At 37.2% G+C, this 18,889-nt stretch overlaps 1 protein-coding gene across 1 annotated transcript in view; it reads right to left on the bottom strand.

The window, feature by feature from the left end:
* phf21b (PHD finger protein 21B) overlaps positions 1–18,889 on the bottom strand; it is a 54,694-nt gene that overhangs the window by 21,511 nt on the left and 14,294 nt on the right. The window contains exon 2 of the mRNA XM_084406757.1: positions 6,153–6,371. Coding sequence (XP_084262883.1) covers positions 6,153–6,371 — 219 coding nt within the window. The remainder of the gene's footprint in view (positions 1–6,152; positions 6,372–18,889) is intronic.

Raw genomic sequence — 18,889 nt, 5'->3', positions numbered from 1 at the left:
GTGAATAATGAACCCAATCTCTGAGCTCAATCTGTTCTCTTTTGTGTTTCCTGTGTTGAAATGTATGTTGTGTCCTAGAGGAATCTTTTATGTTTTTCATCTCATTTGGACACATGAAAATACATGCATAATTTTATGTCTTTTTTAATAATACACGTGGATATTTTTCTTGCATTGTTTTACAAACGAATATGACAATCAGATACCCTAAATCCCTAATAATTCATTTAAAATCTGTCAAAATCATGTTTTATCTAAAAAAAACTATATATAATTTAAAAGTTATAACACTAAAGCTTTGATACATGAAAAATGGTTTGAAATCAAAATGTCATAGTGATATTTTTTCTTAAACTGTTTACATCTTGTTTCATCATGTCAAATTACACATCATTTGATAGATCTAAATTTCAAGCATAGATATTTTACAAACTATATATCATTTGAATTTTATAACAAACAAGCACTGTTAAAGCTATTTAAAAAAAAAAAAAAAAAAAAAAAACATTGATTTTCTTTATTATTATTATTATTTATTTATTTTTAAATAAGAATTTCAAATGTACTTGTAATTTTACTTGTACTTATTTCATAAGGAAAAAGTGAAAAGGTTCCAAAAAAAAATCTCAACAATTATGATCAAAAGCGATTTTTAATTTATGTCAGGAGTGGACATGAAAACATGCAACAGTCCTGACCTTTGCTGTCCACTGGCGACGCACAAGTCCAATCATACAAACTTTGATATAGTTTTGGCTAAATTCGTGTAATACAACCCTACAAACTACAATTATTTGCAGTTGTATTCTTGTCAGTTCAGTGTAGCTTGTGAAGTTGCTTCATATGGTGCATATGTGCTGAAATGAAGCTTTTATTATGTGCATCCACACCGGACCACAATCCACTTATTATCCAGTTCCAAATGACTGGCCAGGTGGTCTGAGATCTCTCCCCCCTCCCGCATTCATCAACAAAACAAAAAGCCAGTGATTGGTTCTCCTTCTCTAGTGCGATGGGTGTTTTAGGGTTTTGAATCAGTGGGCAGCTGGGAGAGCTGAAAACAGCTTCACTCTATCAAACAATACAGCCATAAAAGGCAGTAAAACAATCCCAGCGTTCCAGTCTGAAGGAGGGGGAAGGGAGAGAGAAGGGGGAGGACAAGTGAAAGAAGCGGTGGAGGGGGTGACTACTCATGCGAATGAAGAGTCTTTTCTGTTGGGAAGGTCTTTGCTATTATTTATTAAGACCTGCTTTGGGACACACTCCAACCAGAGTAGACAGTATTTTTCATTTGATATAAACAAGAAACCAGGGAATATGTTGGAATAACTCAAATTTCAAATACTGTTTTGATAACAGAAGTTTGTGGACAGTTTATTTTCAGTGATTTGTTGGATGAGTGATGGTACAACATTCAACAAACAGGTACAATAGTAGTGTGGGCAGCAAAAGTTGCAATCCTGTTGTACCTTGTGTGTCAAGTGTTGTACGATCTCTGAGCCAATAACACACTACATTTTTTTTTATGTTTGTCAACATAACATATTTGGACAAACATATTTGCAATGTTTTGTTGGCCGAGCAAGAGGCAAGAGGCAAGAGGCAAGACAGTACTGTGAGCTAGAGAAGATCAATATGCCATAATACAGTCCTATAATTGTTTCTAAACATTGGGTTTTGAAGTTTGTGGAGAGATTATTTTTGTTTTATCAGCTAACAAAACCTTCAACAGGCAGTTCACATCACACTGGTTACCTTGACAAAAACCCAATAGGATTTCCCCATAGGCTTTTGGATTATCGCTAAAAACAAGCTCTGTGATCAACAAAAGTTTATACTTGCACATTTTGTCCATCCAGATAATTATCACAGATAAACATAACTTGTATGAATTTTGAAGCCTAAAGTCAGTCGCTGGAAGAAAAAAGCTAAAGTTAGGCTATAAACGAACTACACCACGGTTCCACGTCTTTCAGTCTCTGAAACTCTTTCAGTTTTTATCTAAAAACATTTTCCAAGAACGTTTGACTTACAATAGTTTATAAGAGCACAATTATAAGCAAAACGAGGCTGTAAAAGCGGACTGAGTTTATCTGTTCGGCGAGATTTAATCTCCTCAACAGCCTCTGTAGTCCCATTTAACCACTTGTTAGCAACCGCCTTTTTCAAGACAGCTTAAAAAAAAACACGAGTGGGGTAACAATACTGATGTATTTTATGTTGTAGAATAAAACGTGAAAGTGTCTTGAGCTTGTGTTCACCACAGACCTTATTTCAGCCATTTAACCTAAACCCCGTTCAAAAAAAACATTGACTTCGGGACGATGGAACTGGAAGTGCTAAAATGCAACTCGCTTTCGTGTTTTGGCCTACAAAGTGATGTCATACCTGCACCACTCTATGTTAAACACACACAAACACATAGCTCTTTTGCAGTCTCGCTTTCAGTTTTGTTAAATTAGATATGTCGTCTACCCTGACTTAAAGTGCCCACTTTGCACAAGGATTATCGCTATGGTCCTTGTGACCAACACAGAAAAGGCCACCGTGCTGAATGTGTCATCTGTCACTGCGTGATAGTGTGCATTGCTATAATAATGCTGTGTGGTTGAGGGAGGCAGGACTCACGCCAACGTATTTCAGAAAGCTGGGGTTGTGATGGAGGTGCTTTTGTTGGTTTTTAGATGCGTTTATTTAGTTGTACCTGTGAGTGGCTGATGTTTTGCATAGTGTTGTGTTTGTGTTTAGTTGTGCCACCTGTAGTTGTACCTGTGAGTGGCTGATGTTTGTGCTGTGTATTTGTGTAGTATGAGTGTAACAGTTCTTAGTAAAAATTCCAACCGCACCGTTCTCCGCACACGGTTCAGAACGCACTTGCACCGCGGTTGATCTCAAATCTGATGCGCATCTATAATATAGTTTGTTGAAAATAACTAGGAATGCACCGATACCACTTTTTCCAGAACGAGTCCGATACCGATACTTTCATTTTTGGTACTTGCCGATACCGTATAACCGATAACTGTATTTTCACTGAATTTGTAATTTTCTAAATGTATTGGTAGAGAAACCAAAAGAATATAAATTATATTAGTTGGCTTAATTTGTTCATCAAATAAATATTTCCTTCAGTTATTTTCATGCTTAAAGCAGAACTTGGTCACTTTTTTAACTTAATAAAACTGTCTAGAAATAATTTGGATGGTTAAACAACCTGTTCTGGTGATATTGGTGACTTTCCCCGCTCCCCCCAGCGTTCCCAGGCGGAAAACCAACCTTGCAACTTGGGGACTACCGTCCCGGCAAGATAGATATTGGAAGTCTCGTGAGAAGCGAGAACGAGAATGAGAACAAGCGCGAAACACGAGAACATGCTTTACGGCAATTCGACATAAACACACACACACATGTATGATGTATTACCAGATTACCCACCTCGGTAGACATAGCTCCACACGATACAGTTGGCTTGCTCCGATCAAAACAAACGCACATGAGCAGCGGTAGAGAGGGGGAGGAGGCCGCCGCAAGTGAGTTTTTTACGACTGTGTTGTGAAATATACGCCCCCCCACAGCTGTAGGGGGAGCTCGTGGGGAAAACATGCGACAACAAAAGGGAAAATCAGCGAAGAAGTGACTAGAGTTCGCTAGAGTTGCCGAGTTCTCCTTTAATAAAGCCTGCTAAAATGCATTGCATGAGCTTCTGTTACTTTCACTCTTCATTCTATTGCGCTATCATATTTTATCTTTCATTTAACAGTACAGCACATATTTAAAGCTGCTCCAGAAGGGCTCAGTGCTGAGGACTGGGTCAGTGGTACAAATGTTTAGACACTAGTGAAATATCAATTCTTTATTCCAATTTTGATACTACAACAAAATCTACAGTAATCAATCAAATGTAAAAAAAAAAAAAAAAAAAAAAACTTTTTGTAAAGTTACAAAAGGTAGCCTATTTAGTCAAGAGCAGCGAGTAATTTATTTGTCCTTTAAAACACAGCAGCAGGTTTATTAGAACCCCTTTAAGACCGGACGCACGGACCCCATTTGAATATTCTGTCTTCGTTCACTTGAATTCGTCAGTACAAGCAAGAGACGTGAAAGACAATTAAATTCAGTATTCGCGCGCTGAGACGCTGGTTTTCGGGGCGCGCGCTTTGGATGTTTGCGTTCATGGAAGTTCTTGACTTGCACACGTCCTGTAATAATGTAAAGAACCACTCGTTATTCATAAATCAGGAAACAGTTCATGTTTTACTTACATATACGATTTAGTTTTAATCCAAATAACACGTGCTGAGTGAACGATCAGCAATCAAGAGCATTCAACAGAAGTTCTTTTTCTCTCTCTGTTGTCATTGTTTCTTTGTCTGGACACAAGTGTACAAACGCTGCCTGGTATCGGTTGTTGGTATGAAAGCGTTTTTACGAGTACGAGTACATGAACTCAGTATCGGGCCCGGTATCGGTGCATCCCGAAAAATAACCGTGTAAAACATTCCTCTAATGTATGTTTCCGTCGATGGATGCACACGCAGGCTCCCCAATAATGTATTACAACAGCGATAATCAAAAAACACGAACAAAACGGTCACTCTTTGTAAACTTTGTTCAATGCTAGTGACATATGTTTGAAACATGACCAGTCATTTACATCACCAGAGTGATCATAGTGAGACCCCTAAACTCATTTAAGCCATGCCAATTTAAACATTCAAGAGCAGAACGCGAAAGAGAACTAAAGCGGGCTGTGAGATTTGTGTGCGTGTGTGCGCACATCCGAAGCGCAAATATTGAGTTCTCTTTGAAGTCTTGCACTTGAATGGACAAATTCACACAAAAGTTATGTCAACATGTCCGTCTTGATGAACACACGTAGTCTGTTATGCCTTAAGTGAAATTATACAGTCGAGAAAGACAACGCATGTGTACTGAATCTGTGCATTCTGTCTTAAAGGGACAGCAGCCTAATATTCCTGCTGTCTGTGTTTTTAATGTTAATCAAACAACATAAGACAAGGAAATCACTCACTGCTCTTGATTGAATTGCTTTTGTAACTTTAATAAGGTATTCATCTTTCATTTATACGGTAAAATATGCAATGTGTTTTTACATTTCATTACTTTATTCAATGTCTGTACCTTAAACCTGAAAAACACTGTTTATTTTATTAGTATCTTTGCTCTATTGTCTTTATTTGTGCTGTTGCTTGTAGTTTGATTATTTGTTCTTTGTTTCCCTTTATTTTTATGACATTAGTCTTTTCTCTGAACACAGCACATACCGAACCGTACCGAAACCGTGAATCTAAAACCGTGATACAAACCGAACCGTAAGCAATTTGAACCGTTGCACCCCTATTGTGTAGCTGTATCTTTGAGTGGCTGATGTTTGTGTTGTGTGTGTAGTGTAGTTGTGTTACTGTACCTGTGAGCAATTGATGTGTGTGTAGTGTTGTTGTGTTACTGTACCTGTGAGCGGTTGATGTGGGTGTAGTGTAGTTGTGTTACTGTACCTGTGAGCGATTGATGTGTGTGTAGTGTATGTTGTGTAGATGTGTTGCTGTACCTGTGAGCGGTTGATGTGTGTGTTGTGTAGTTGCGTTACTGTACCTGTGAGCGGTTGATGTGTGTGTAGTGTAGTTGCATTACTGTACCTGTGAGCGGTTGATGTGTGTGTAGTGTAGTTATGTTACTGTACACGTGAGCGGTTGATGTGTGTGTTGTGTAGTTGTGTTGCTGTACCCGTGAGTGGTTCATGTGTGTGTAGTGTGTGTTGTGTTGCTGTACCTGTGAGCGGTTGATGTGTGTGTAGTGTAGTTGTGTTACTGTACCTGTGAGCGGTTGATGTGTGTGTAGTGTATTTATGTTACTGTACCCGTGAGCGGTTGATGTGTGTGTTGTGTAGTTGTGTTGCTGTACCTGTGAGCAGTTGATGTGTGTGTAGTGTAGTTATGTTACTGTACCCGTGAGCGGTTGATGTGTGTGTTGTGTTGCTGTACCTGTGAGTGGTTGATGTGTGTGTAGTGTGTGTTGTGTAGTTGTGTTGCTGTACCCGTGAGCGGTTGATGTGTGTGTAGTGTAGTTGTGTTACTGTACCTGTGAGCGGTTGATGTGTGTGTAGTGTGTGTTGTGTAGTTGTGTTGCTGTACCTGTGAGCGGTTGATGTGTACGGCGGGTGTTTGGAGGTTGATGGGGGACGTCGGGAGCGTCTCAGAACTCAACGCTTTTTGTCCATTAATGTGTGCTGTCACCATGGAAACGGGAGTCTTTGCTGGCACCACGGAGATGGCGATGCTCTGGCTGGGCGGCTTGATGAGGGCGAGGGGTTTAGCGGCCGTCCCCACAGGACAACTTCTGACAGCGAGCTTCTGTCGCACAAAACACACAAACAGCAGGTCATTAACCCTCAAACCACTGACAACCTTCAGGCCCCTGCGCTGGATTAAAACCTTAATGGTAGATCTTACAGGGGCATTTGTCTCAGGAGTTTTCCTTTTGAACCAGCACAGTTCATGTCAGTTGTGTACGCGCGTGCTAATTATCATGAATAATCAAAGTTTTTCCCCAATTTCCAGCACACAGAAGCTTGTACATAATAAAGAGAGCGCGAGGGCTGCTTTGATACTTGCTCGTGCTCTTGCATCAGCTCAAGTTCAGGGACTCAGATTTAAGAGTGCACTTTAATGTCTGTGTGTTTATTGGCTGTTCAAAGTCTTCTTCCATTTCCTCTCATTTATCGTGGGAAATAATACAGCAGATGATCAAACAGTCTTTAAAAGCAGAAAGTAGAGCAGCGTTCACTTTCATGTGTGTGGGGTGTAGACTTGTGTACACTGCAAAGAATATATATATATATATATATATTAATTAGTATTTTTTGTTGTTTTCCAATAAAAATATAAGCATCCCTAGAAAAACTAAAATTACATTTAATTTGAAAATTGTGTAAGATATTAAGACTCATTTAAACTCATCTGTTCTGTAGTTCTTGGCATTTTTTATGCATAAACATAAACAATTGGTTAGATTTAATTGCTTCTTATATATCTGTGTTGCATTCAATATATCTTGAAGTTAATTCAAAATAAATAATCTGACAAGTCTATTTCATGCAGCTTTTCTTCTCAATTAAATATATCTTGTTTTAAGGGTTTTTCAGGATTTCTTGGAAAATAACCACACACAAAAAATAGTTTAAAGCATAAATCGTTCAACAAAATTTCCGATAACTGTCAGAAAAAGTCTTTTCACTTCTTAAGTATTTTATCTTATTTTAAAGGAGCTGTATGTAAGAAATGTATTTCAATTAATCATAAAATGGCCCTGATATGTCACTAGACATTAAGAAATCATGTTAATTTCAAATACTTATATCACTGACAACAGTAGTCCGGCCAGGATATTGTCATTTAAAAAGTGAAGTTGCAGCCCTCAACTGATGTTGATGTTGTCATCTTGTGTTTTGGCCTGATGCTCCACCCTCCACCTATCTACCAATCACGAAGTCAGTAGTGTTTCAGCATCCGGGTTGCCAGCTCTGCTCTAGTTACACAGCTACGTAGCAGCCTACGTTCCTGCTGGATCCTGCAGCCTATCTGGCAACCTCGAGTCAGGGGGGAGGGGGAGGGGATACACCGCTCTACAGTAATTTGAAAGTGATTGCAGTACCAGTTTTGGCCACAATCTTACATAAGGCTCCTTTAAGGATATGGTGCTCTTCGCGTGTCGGTCAAAAATGGTCGATTTTTTTAAAACTATATTTTAGGTTGATAATGTTTTTTATTTAATATGTTGTATTTTTAGGGGATTTTTTAATAATAAATTATATTTGTGCTGTATTTATAATCCATTTATTAACTTTTTGAGCATAGACCTGAAAATTTCCAAATTAAACTGTCGTAAATCTTGAATGCTTAAGAGCACAGACTTTTAAAGACGACACTTGGCAGATTATTGCTGAAGTGAAAAAAGTTTTAAAAAGTCAACTTAAAAAAGTAAAAAATTTACGCGTTTTGTTATGAAAAATGTACAAAAATACTATTTTTTTTTATGAAATATATATTTAAAAAAATCACGTCTTACTCTAAAACTACAAGAAAATCAAAGCCATAATTCTAAACAAGGTGTGTTCAAAATTTGATTCTCAAAAAATGAGCTTTCAGTAAGATTTTGTTTGGCTGCAGTACCAAAGTTTTCACTAGATAAAATTCGTCTCCCATTCATTTCCAATGCGTTCATTTTTGACTGCGAGGAGCACAAGTGTGACTATTTTTTACAGGACCATTTAACCTTTTCGAATCATGTCCATGATTTTTGTTTTTGTTCACAAAGCAAGTGCCAAAACCTTTACCAAGTTTCATACCATTCCAATGAAGTAAAAAAATCGTACTAAATCTTCGGTCTAAAATGACCAAAGAGCTCCAGAGGGTTAAATATTTTAACTGGAAATTTGAAAAGACAAAATCCACTTTTGCACTGGGGTTCTAGAGTCTGATGGTGCACGTAAAAGTGTCGCAAATAATTCCACACACAGAAAACCTCTTTACCTGCTCCGATCAGCACAGTTCACACTTATAAGCGCTTTGAATATTTCATATTCCATTCCAGCGGCCTGTTCTCATTTCTGAACGGCTTTTATGGTTTTCTGAAGATTGTGAGGGGGGAAGGGAGCAAGAGAAAGAGCGAGACAGGTCTTTCATATTCAGCTTTTCATATTCAGAAGCCCATCTATCTGTAAAGGAGCGTTTTCAATATGTTCTTCACATGTGAGCATCTACAGCCAATAAACCCTGACAGACAGATGCATATATTCATAATGCTGCTTCAGTTTATGACTCTGAAGAATCGCATTGGCTCTGCAGGTTTATGTGTTTGCATTGCTAAAGGAAAAGTTATTTGCACTCAAAATTGCTCACTATTATCTGTCACCAGCTTTGTGTTTCTCATTATTGCTGGACAAAATTATCTAAAGCTAAGCATTCACCAAAAAACTCTTAAAACTCTTTCCTTATTTACGACAGTAAATCTGCTGAGAATGAGTGGTGAATTAACCCCAATCCAGAGCAGGTGAAGCAAAAGCCATTTAAAATCACTGCCCATGCTCACCACTGTGGTGTGAATAGGGAGATTATTCGTATGTTATTCATTCATTCTCTCACAATGCATGTGGTGAGCTCTATTGTTTCTAAGGATCAATGTTATCCACAGGAAACCTCACAACCGGCATCTGGACACAACCTTCCACTGCTGCCCCGTTCACCTTAAGACACTGATGATTGTTTCAAAGGTCACCGTATGAACCGACCCACCCCCACCCTCAAACCCAAACCAGAGCAAGGCAACATGGGTAAACTTGGTAGAAAATCATAGCTTTATCATAAGATGATCTGTTTTTTAGCAATTGCTGCTTTCAAATGAAACTTTATGTTGTAAAATGATTCCAGTAAATACTCCCATCAAATGAATGCCACAAAGATGTAAATTATTTATCTGTGAATCATTTTTGGAAACGGTAGTAAATGCAAATGAACCATTTAAACAAAGTGATTCACTTCTCAGTGCTCAAAGTCAAGTCACGTCACCTTTATTTAGCACTTTTTACAATACTGATTGTTTCAAAGCAGCTTTACAGAGATAACAGGAAAATAATGCAACAAAGTTAGTTTCAAAAATAGCGTCACAGTCCAGCTTAAGTAAGTTTATTAAGTAAAGTAAGTAAATTCATTTTATTTAAATTAATTAAATTTTAAATTAATATTAATTTATATTTCTAGCCACTCTGGAGAAAACCGTGATGTCATCATCCAGCTCAGTTCAGTTCTCATATAATGGTATCAATGCAAGCATCAATAATATTGTTGAAAATTAAGTGTCCCCAACTAAGCAAGCCAAAAGTCAAAAGGTAAAAAAGGCGACAGTGGCAAGGAACCAAACCTGCATCCGGTGAAAGAATGGAGAAAAAAACCTTGGGAGAAACCAGGCTCAGTCGGGGGCCAGTTCTCCTCTGGCCAATGAACGAATAGTGTATGATTATGATTCAGGCAGCATTATAGGTCAGAACATTCCGAATATTATCCAGTTCCATCTGGTTGAAGATCATATTCATCACGCCGATATGGAGACGGGTATATGGTAGAACACCATATGATAGAGTTTGAAAACCAATGTACCAATTTGCCACGCTACACTGCAACATATTTTTTTTAAAGTAGTTAATTTCATTATTTCTGAGAACAGCTGAGCTACTGTCACGCTAATGGTCGACTTTATCAGTCATATGAGCAACATCACTTCCTGAAGGCAAATCTGCAGGAGGTTAGTCAGCGTCTCAATCCATCCGTAAAATTTATTTACCATGTTTGACCTAATATTTAAAACTGACGTGGATATTCATCCACACAGTGAGGTGATTGACATGTATGTGTGACATTTCATAAACAAGGGTTATTTCCCAGCATGCTCAGCAGCAGTGAGTTGACGGTCTGACACAGACAAAGACTTTTACAGCGCTGTAATGAACCGCTCGGACCTCTCTCGCCTCGGGCTAAACAAATCAGCCACGTGTCTCGTGTCAACACCGAGCTTCCGGTTTCATTGTGCCCGATGAATGGAACGGGAAATAAATGCTCTCGGATATCAGAAGCCTTTTCAGGAGTCATTTTAACGCTCTTCTCTTTGACAGCATCATGATTCCTGTCAGAAAAACAAAAAATTAACAACAACAACCAACTGTGCTCAAAAATCTGCAAACTCTGATCTTCTAATATCTCCTCATGCCCCTCTGATGTCAATGGTTCCTGTGTAAAGACCTTCAGGTTTGCCAGATTGGGCAACAGCAGCTTGTTACAGGAAATTTGATGCCTTAATTGGGCATCAAATCCTCTTTTCAGAAGATCACGGTCCACCTAGGGCCCTATGAAATCTGTCCCAAATTCTGAGACACGCAGAACATGCAGACTTCATATTTAAACAGCAGTCTTTTGAGGTTTAAAGTGTATAGAAGTATACAGCCCAATTTTTGATTTATTCATCCAAATTTGGCTAAATTCCGTGACGTTCCATTTTATAAAGTAATTCCATTTTTATGACTGGATGTTGCAATTATGTAGAAGCCTATTCACCCCTTATAGAGCTAGAGATTTGCAGAAGATGTGAAGTAGCCTTCATCCAAATGACCTGACCTCGTCCTACCACATGAGGCGATCCCACTGGAGAACGGGATAATCTGGGACTGTCTTGTGCTGTGTGTTTTGGCCTCAGAACCAATAATCTCCTGCCAAACAACAGGCCATGAGCCCAATCCTCAACTCTCTGTGATGATAAGACTGTGTGGACGTAGAGCAACGTTTCAGAAGACACAAACCCCTCAGTCAGAGCTCTAAGATTTCTTCTCATTTTTGAACAGGGTCTTCAAGACTGAGCAATGACTATTGTAATAAAATCTAGTCCACATTGCAAGTTAGTCTGACCGTGAACCGCCAACTTGGACAGGAAATACAACCACAGTTTGTTGTTTTTATATTTTGTTGAAGGTAAATCTTCCAGACTAGACATATTTAAAATGAAAATATGCACCATAATAATACAATGAATTAAATGTCCAAAAGTAGTCAGGAATAGCTGACAACAGGTGGTTCAATTATTGAAAACTTTACATACATCCGCCATATGAGAGAAACTGAACTCTGTTTCAAAACTGCCATCTCACAACTCATGTTAATAGCCTTCTATAATAATCTGATAATCAAACACTATGAAAAGATATCTCAAGGCATTATTTCTTTGATTGTCTGTACAACAAGAATCCCATGGTCTCATGTAATAAACATCAAATAAACCTTGTGATGTGACCACAACAGGAATGAAACTGAATCCTGACTCCAGATTACAGTTGTCAGGGTGAGGAAATTTTCACACCAGTATATTTGTGACAACTCTGGTTTTATCGATAGCATCGGGGTATTTTGAATGCACACTCGCTTTTCACTTTCCCTTTTGAATTTGCAATCTCGCATACTCTGTGTATAGGCTTAAAATTAAAAAAGAAAAACTACAGTAGCACGGTGGCCAAGTAATGTAATCGGTGTATGGCCAAACACCATGTAACACCAGAAACATCGACTACCCTGGCAAGTAAACTCCCAATTTCCCCCAAACAGTTTTATTGTGTGTCTACTGCCCATCTGGGCCCTTCAGTGAGGCCCGCTTTAAAAACCTGACTGACCAATCCAATCTTGGCAACTGTTGGAATGGTTGCATTAGAAAACCATTTCTAACATAAGACTATTGAGAAGTGTGTTTCTTTGTATAGTTTTAAACTCAGAAATGATCCAATAAGACAGTAAAACATTATTGCCAGGACATTTATACTGTAATAGTAAGTAACACAATTGTAGCCAGAGAGGATACAAGCTGTTTTTTCTTCTTCTTTTTCAAATTTTGGTAACACTTTATTTTAATGAGTCCTTGTTACACGTTACATGTTTTTTCTATAGTAATAACTATAAATTAGGCATAATTACATGCAACTAACCTAAACCAAACCGTAATCCTGCCCTTAACCATATAGTAAGTACATGTAATAACTTAATATTACCCAGTACTTAAATATCTAATTACACTGACATATTAAAATAAAGTGTAACCCAAATTTTTAATTACATCTTCAAGAAGTTCATGCTGTGTATCAAACTATGTGTTCCCAAATTTTCATGAAGAACATAAGTAATGTTGTTCTACATTTTCTAAAAGGTAAATTTAATATTAATTACTGAATGTAATTTCCATATTGATTCAGGTGATTGTGTGGTCCTATAATAACTATGGGTGTAAGCAAACATTAATTAAATATCACAATATTATGTTTGACAATACTGTATTGATTCTCAATACAGTGTCGATATGTTTACTTGAGAAATTAAAAACTGGCATACGGTGAAGCTTTAAAGCAGAATCTAAGAATATATACAGCAGAATCCTGCAAGCACTTTTATTATCCTTTTAATTCTTTTTTTATTGCCAATACACAGCTCTACATATACAGTAACTAAAGAGTTTAAACTAGCAAACTTAAAGATCTCCCTTAAGTTTTCTGTACCAAAATGTAGAAATTAAGAGAAAAGTATATTATTATTGTAATAGTATTACTGTACTGTAAAATAAAAACTAATATTCAAAAGCAATTATTATTATTATTTAAAATGAATTACTTGAGATCCTTTGAAAAATCAACAGTGTGAAGGTAAAGTAAAGAAGAAGAAAAAAACAGTTAAATCACTAGTTCCCCAGCTGTTAAGTCCAAAATGTCTCCAACGCCTGCCAGTCAGTTACATAACACCAAGTAATGAAGTAATATTCAGGTGACACCTTAGCATGATTTGTAAGTACAGCATAAGAACACAATCAATAAACTAATCAAAATCAGAGTCAAAGTCAAAGTCTGTTTACTGCCTCCATCTCAATGATCTCAAATCCCAAAAACTCATTTCTTTAATAATGCGTCTGATCGATGAAAGCACAGCTCTTCCATTCTTCAGCACAATGAAATTGGGTTTGAGTATTGTATTGTATTGTATTCAGAAACTGGTCATTTTCTTGCTTTAATAAAGATGCAAATCAATATTCAGACCGCTGCCCGTGTTTCTGTGAGTTTCAACATGGCACTTCATCTCAGAGCGAATCACTATTTCATTACACGCACACAAAATGAAATGCCACATGTGAGCTCCTGCTGTATGTCTGCTGGAGAAATCAATCTTTACTGGACTATCGCAGGCGTTGGCGTGTGAACGTGACGAGTGAAACTACATCTTGTTTCTTTTATTGTGTGTGGTGGAGCACGACGGCAAACTGAGTTCAGTTTTAGTTTGACTCTTCTGTTTGCTGTTAACTGCTTGCATCATTTCCAGAACGATTTTCCAGGTGAAAATGTGCCGTACGCTTAACATTTCCTCTACGTTTGCTAAAATTAATTTCCACTGAAAGGGTACATGAAATCTTGATTGGATTTCTCTCCTAGGAAAACTGCCTGCAATACTGTGAGGGGGAAAAAAACCCTGATTGTTTCTCAAACATTTCTGGATTGATCGACATAAAAAAGAATAATTGGAATTTTAAGTAATTATTAATAATTCTGGTAACAACACACAAGGTGCATATGCAGTAGTATATACACCATGAAAGTGTAAATATGCTTCATGGGCGGATCTACAGGGGGGCAAGGTGCCCCTCCACTCTAGAGCCTTGCCCCCCCAGCTGCCCCCCTAACTTTGGTGATCCAAAAACTGTACTTGTAAAAACAACCCGCCACTATGTCCACAAGCTTCTCAAAACAGTGAACTAAACAATACATTTACCAAAAGTGAACAATTTCATTTTTAATTTTAAATGTATTATTAGCCCCTCCCCCCTGCGTGCAGAGCGGCGTTCGCTCAGTCTGGCTCACACACAGTGAGTCTGCTGCAACACGACTGGAGAGACTGAGCTGCCCCAGAGCCTCTGAAGGTGAAGTGAGTTTCCCCAGTGTGTAGTTTAAACACATGTTTAACTTAAAGTTACATTTGTAATGAATGTATTGTATGCTAAAGACGATTCAGCATCAGCAAAAACAGAGAGTCTATTACGTTAGCCAAAATCAGCGGTCAAATCGCTCCCTCGTGATTTGTAAGAGCACTCTTCCCTTTGATTAGCCTAATTTTGATTTTAGTAAAGACAAGAACAGCTTAATAAAAAATATAAAATATTGTTTGTATCCATAACGTTTACTGATGGTCGCCGTTACGCTGACGTACGTTACGTTACAACACACAATACAGTGCCAGTTAGGAGATCGATCATTTGATTAGCTAAGCAGTCCTATTAAATCCAATTCCTCTCAGATATCACAGCAATGAAACCAGGTTACAACTGGGGAAATAACAAATACAATAGGATTAAGTATGGGCGTTAATAGTTGGGAGAAAATATGATGCGTAATAATGATTAGATCTGCATTTGGTCTTAAAGAGGCAGCAGTCTAATAATCCTGCTGACGATTGCTCCATTAATGTGAATCAAACAACAAAAGGCAAAGAGAAAATCAGTCGCAGCTCTTGAATGATATAAGCTTTAATCTATCTATGATAAACTATGCAGTGCTATTTTAAATCTGACATTATTAGATGTTTTTTTAGCCCATATTACTCCTGAACAGTAATGTCAGTAGACATTACTGAAATTAAAGCACTGGATATATAATTTGTATATTTGTTTAATTGTATACTTTTTTTGTTTGACCGTGTGTTTGTACTTTGTTTTTGGTGTCCTATGTCTTCTGAATATAAAACACAAAAGCCTGCACCCTTCTACATAACATACATGTTTTATTTGTTTTGTTAAAGCATTGCTTTTTCTTTTGCTATACATATTTATTTTACATTTCAAAATATAAAGCAATATTAATTGTGTTCTAAATTATTTTTTTCCCTTTTTTTTTTATATAACAAAAAGAACCGATAGTAATACTGTTAAAGTACCGGATCGATAAGGAGTATTGGTAAGAGTAGTAATACCAAACGATACCCATCCCTATTGGCAGCAACGAATTAAAAGTTATGGCCAATTTAACTGTGATTAAATTCAGTATATACGTCTGCCATATGTTGCCACCCCTCAAAAATTCCTGCCCCCCTCTCGCCACCCCATAAATATTTTTCTAGATCCGCCCCTGATATGCTTTCAGATAATTTTAACAACCAGGGAAAAAAGGCTAAATAAGCTTCATTCAGCATCATGAACGAATTCACATTTTTATCAAATAATAAATGTATTTATCCCACAATGTCTTACACTTGGCAGTTGATAATTCTCATTCACGTCCACAGAAAACAACATTTCTACAAAACAAACTGCATACGATTGAAGGTTATAGCTGCTAATACTCAATTTCCATTGATGGGTCCAAACAGACATATCTGAATACAAATAAGGGGCTGTTTACACGACAACGTTTTCAACTAAAAATGTAAAACTTTTTATGCATTTTGGCCGTTCGTTTACACAACAGCGTTTTGGGTGCCTGATAACGCAAACTTTTGAAAACGGGTTTCACAGTGCAAGTTTTTGAAAACGCTTTCCGTGTAAACAATAAAAACGCGAATCTCTGAAGACGATGACGTCATGCACATGCACATGCGTATTACGTGTTCAGTCTATAGTGTTTCATCGCCATCTAATGGCCTGGCAGGAGAATACAATGTTTTTTGTCGTTTTTTTTCGCGGATCTGTGTGAATGGGGATCGTTTTGACAATTGTGTTGTCTGTACGTGAAAAACTGAAAGGAAAAACTTCTCCGTTTTAAGCATATCGTGGTTGTGTAAACGTACCCTTAATCTTTACCCAGTATTTAATATGTATCGAGAATGATTCTTGAATTAAAGTTTGACTCCCTGAATTGAAATTTAAACAAATCATGAGGTAAAAATAAAAAAAAATACAAATTTAAACAAAACAAGTAAAACAAATTGACCAATGGGGAAGAAAAGGTTAGTCCTAAACCAAGTCAAAATTATATTCACAAGTAAATGTATTTTCTTTTCTTACATTAGTGTTAATAGCAAAACTCAAAGCGCATCATTCTGAAGAGATGTATTGATCGTCGCTGATCTTTTGTTTGTGAATAATCCACACTATGAGGCTACAGATCTGTTATGACAAACTCATAACTGCTTTATGACATTTAAAAAAAACGCTGTCACGTTCTTTAGTCTTTACTATAACCTTTTCAGCTTTTATTCGATTGTTTTAGTTTTTAGCTCTGCTGTTAAATACGGTTAATGGATCCCGGATCAGGATATGACAGGAACAGCACATCCACAGGAAAAACATAAGCCTGACAAAGCTTTCTGTGCTGCATGATAGATTATTCTCTCAGATCTTCATGTGCCTGTGCTCTACTTTTCTTTTAAGGAGCATGTCTCTGCACTAAAAGTGTCGAAAACATAAAACATACAAAAAAAAAGTGCATTAATACTTTATAAATACCACCACAAACAGTCACAAAGTAAGCACTTTTGTCCTTTAAGGCCCACAGTAACGACTATGATATGTACATGAGATATATGAATGCAACAAGTTTGAAAAACAAGACTGCAAGATAGCAAGATAAGAGTGTTAGTCGAGGGAAAGATTTGATCAAACTTTATTTTTATGTCTTTGTAATTACACAATTATGGAGTAATATTAATTAGCAACATGTACTTACTATAGGTTTAGGGTCAAGGTTTGGTTTAGTGTTATTTAATTTGAGTTATGCATAATTAACTGTTAGTAAATACATGTAACATGTATATACAGAACATTAAAATAAATGGTTACTGAAGATTTTCATTGAGTAACTGAAATGTAGGCCCCTTTCTCACATAAAGCTATTTTATGACTTCAGTGTACTTGGAATACAGTCCACCAGTCTTATGAATGGCTATTATGGTGCTTTTTAGATCTACTTATAGGAGCAAACTGTAAACGTTAAAATACTCAATGTTTCAATAGTATAAGTACAAGACATTAAGCCTTATGAAGTTGTAAAATTGAATACAATTTTGCACAGTAAACACCAAATTCATGTTAACATGCATATTCACCTTCCATTGTGAGTTCCTCATCAAAACCTCATTACTGTTTTAAGAAAGTGAGGGATGAGTCCTTATTTTTTAATTAATAAACATTATTCCTCAAATACTGTCGATTGAGTTTAAAGGGATAGTTCACCCAAAAATGAAAATTCTGTCATTAATTACTTACCCTCATGCCGTTCCAAACCCGTAAGTCTTTGAAACTGATGAAGTCTGATGAAATCTTAGAGTTTTCAATCCCACTGACATGGTACGCAACTACCACTTTAACGCTTAAAAAAGTTCATAAAGAGATCGTAAAACTAATCCATATGAATTGAGCGGTTTAGTCCAAATTTTCTGAAGACATGTTTTATAAATTGAATCGCTGGCCAGATTTAATTTAGTATTTTAATCATGTATAAACATTCATCAACTCACACATCAGAAATGGTAAACGGAAGCTCAAGTATGTTCGCTTGACATGCGAGAACCAATGAGGTTCATTCTCGTGTTACGCAGCACGTTTGAGCTTCTCCAAGAACCAATGAGGTTTGTTCCCGCATGTCAAGCAGGTTCGGTTGAGCTTCTGTTAATGTTTTCTGATTAATGTTTATATGTGAATAAAAGCCTAAATTCAAAAGAAAGTTTGGACTCAACCGCTCGATTCATATGGAATAGTTTTACGATCTCTTTGAACTTTTTGAAGAGACAAAGTGGTAGTTGCTTAGCTGTCAATGGAGGCTGAAGATGTATTGAATCTGGAATATTCCTTTAATGATGACAAAACAATTTTTGGGTGAACTATCCTTTTTAACATCGCTGTAGTGAACACAAGAACATTGTTCATCTCACAAATGCAGCTTTTGCACAGTATAAAAGTCAGGAGGAAAACGTGCATTTGGAGTACAAATGCAGAAGAAAGACTGCTTAGGCGTTTTCTTGCTCGTATGTGTTCAGGCAAAGTGCTTGCAGTGACCTTGTCAGGAAAAAAACAAATCAAAGTCTCATTCATTACGATGGGTGACTCTTTGTTCTGCCCGTGTCTTTGAGTGACAGCACAAGGACGGCCTCTCTTTCCTCAATTATTTCTGTCCTCTTCTGTTTTACTGTCACCCTAACAAAGACAGATTGTGAAACTGGAGCTTTCCGAGACACAAGCTACACCTCATTTGAAGTACTTTTCAAGCTACTTTTCTCGGAGGAGTCTGTCGTCATCTGACTGTTCGGCGGAAAAATGCATCTGATGGGTCGAGCTGATGTCACTATTGATCATCACAGTTAACATGGTCAGATTA

This window comes from Rutilus rutilus (genome assembly GCF_951802725.1).
Source record: "Rutilus rutilus genome assembly, chromosome: 4".
NCBI lineage: Eukaryota > Metazoa > Chordata > Actinopteri > Cypriniformes > Leuciscidae > Rutilus > Rutilus rutilus.
Note: the sequence above shows the minus strand (reverse complement) of the source record. Positions and strands in the feature narration are given on the sequence as shown.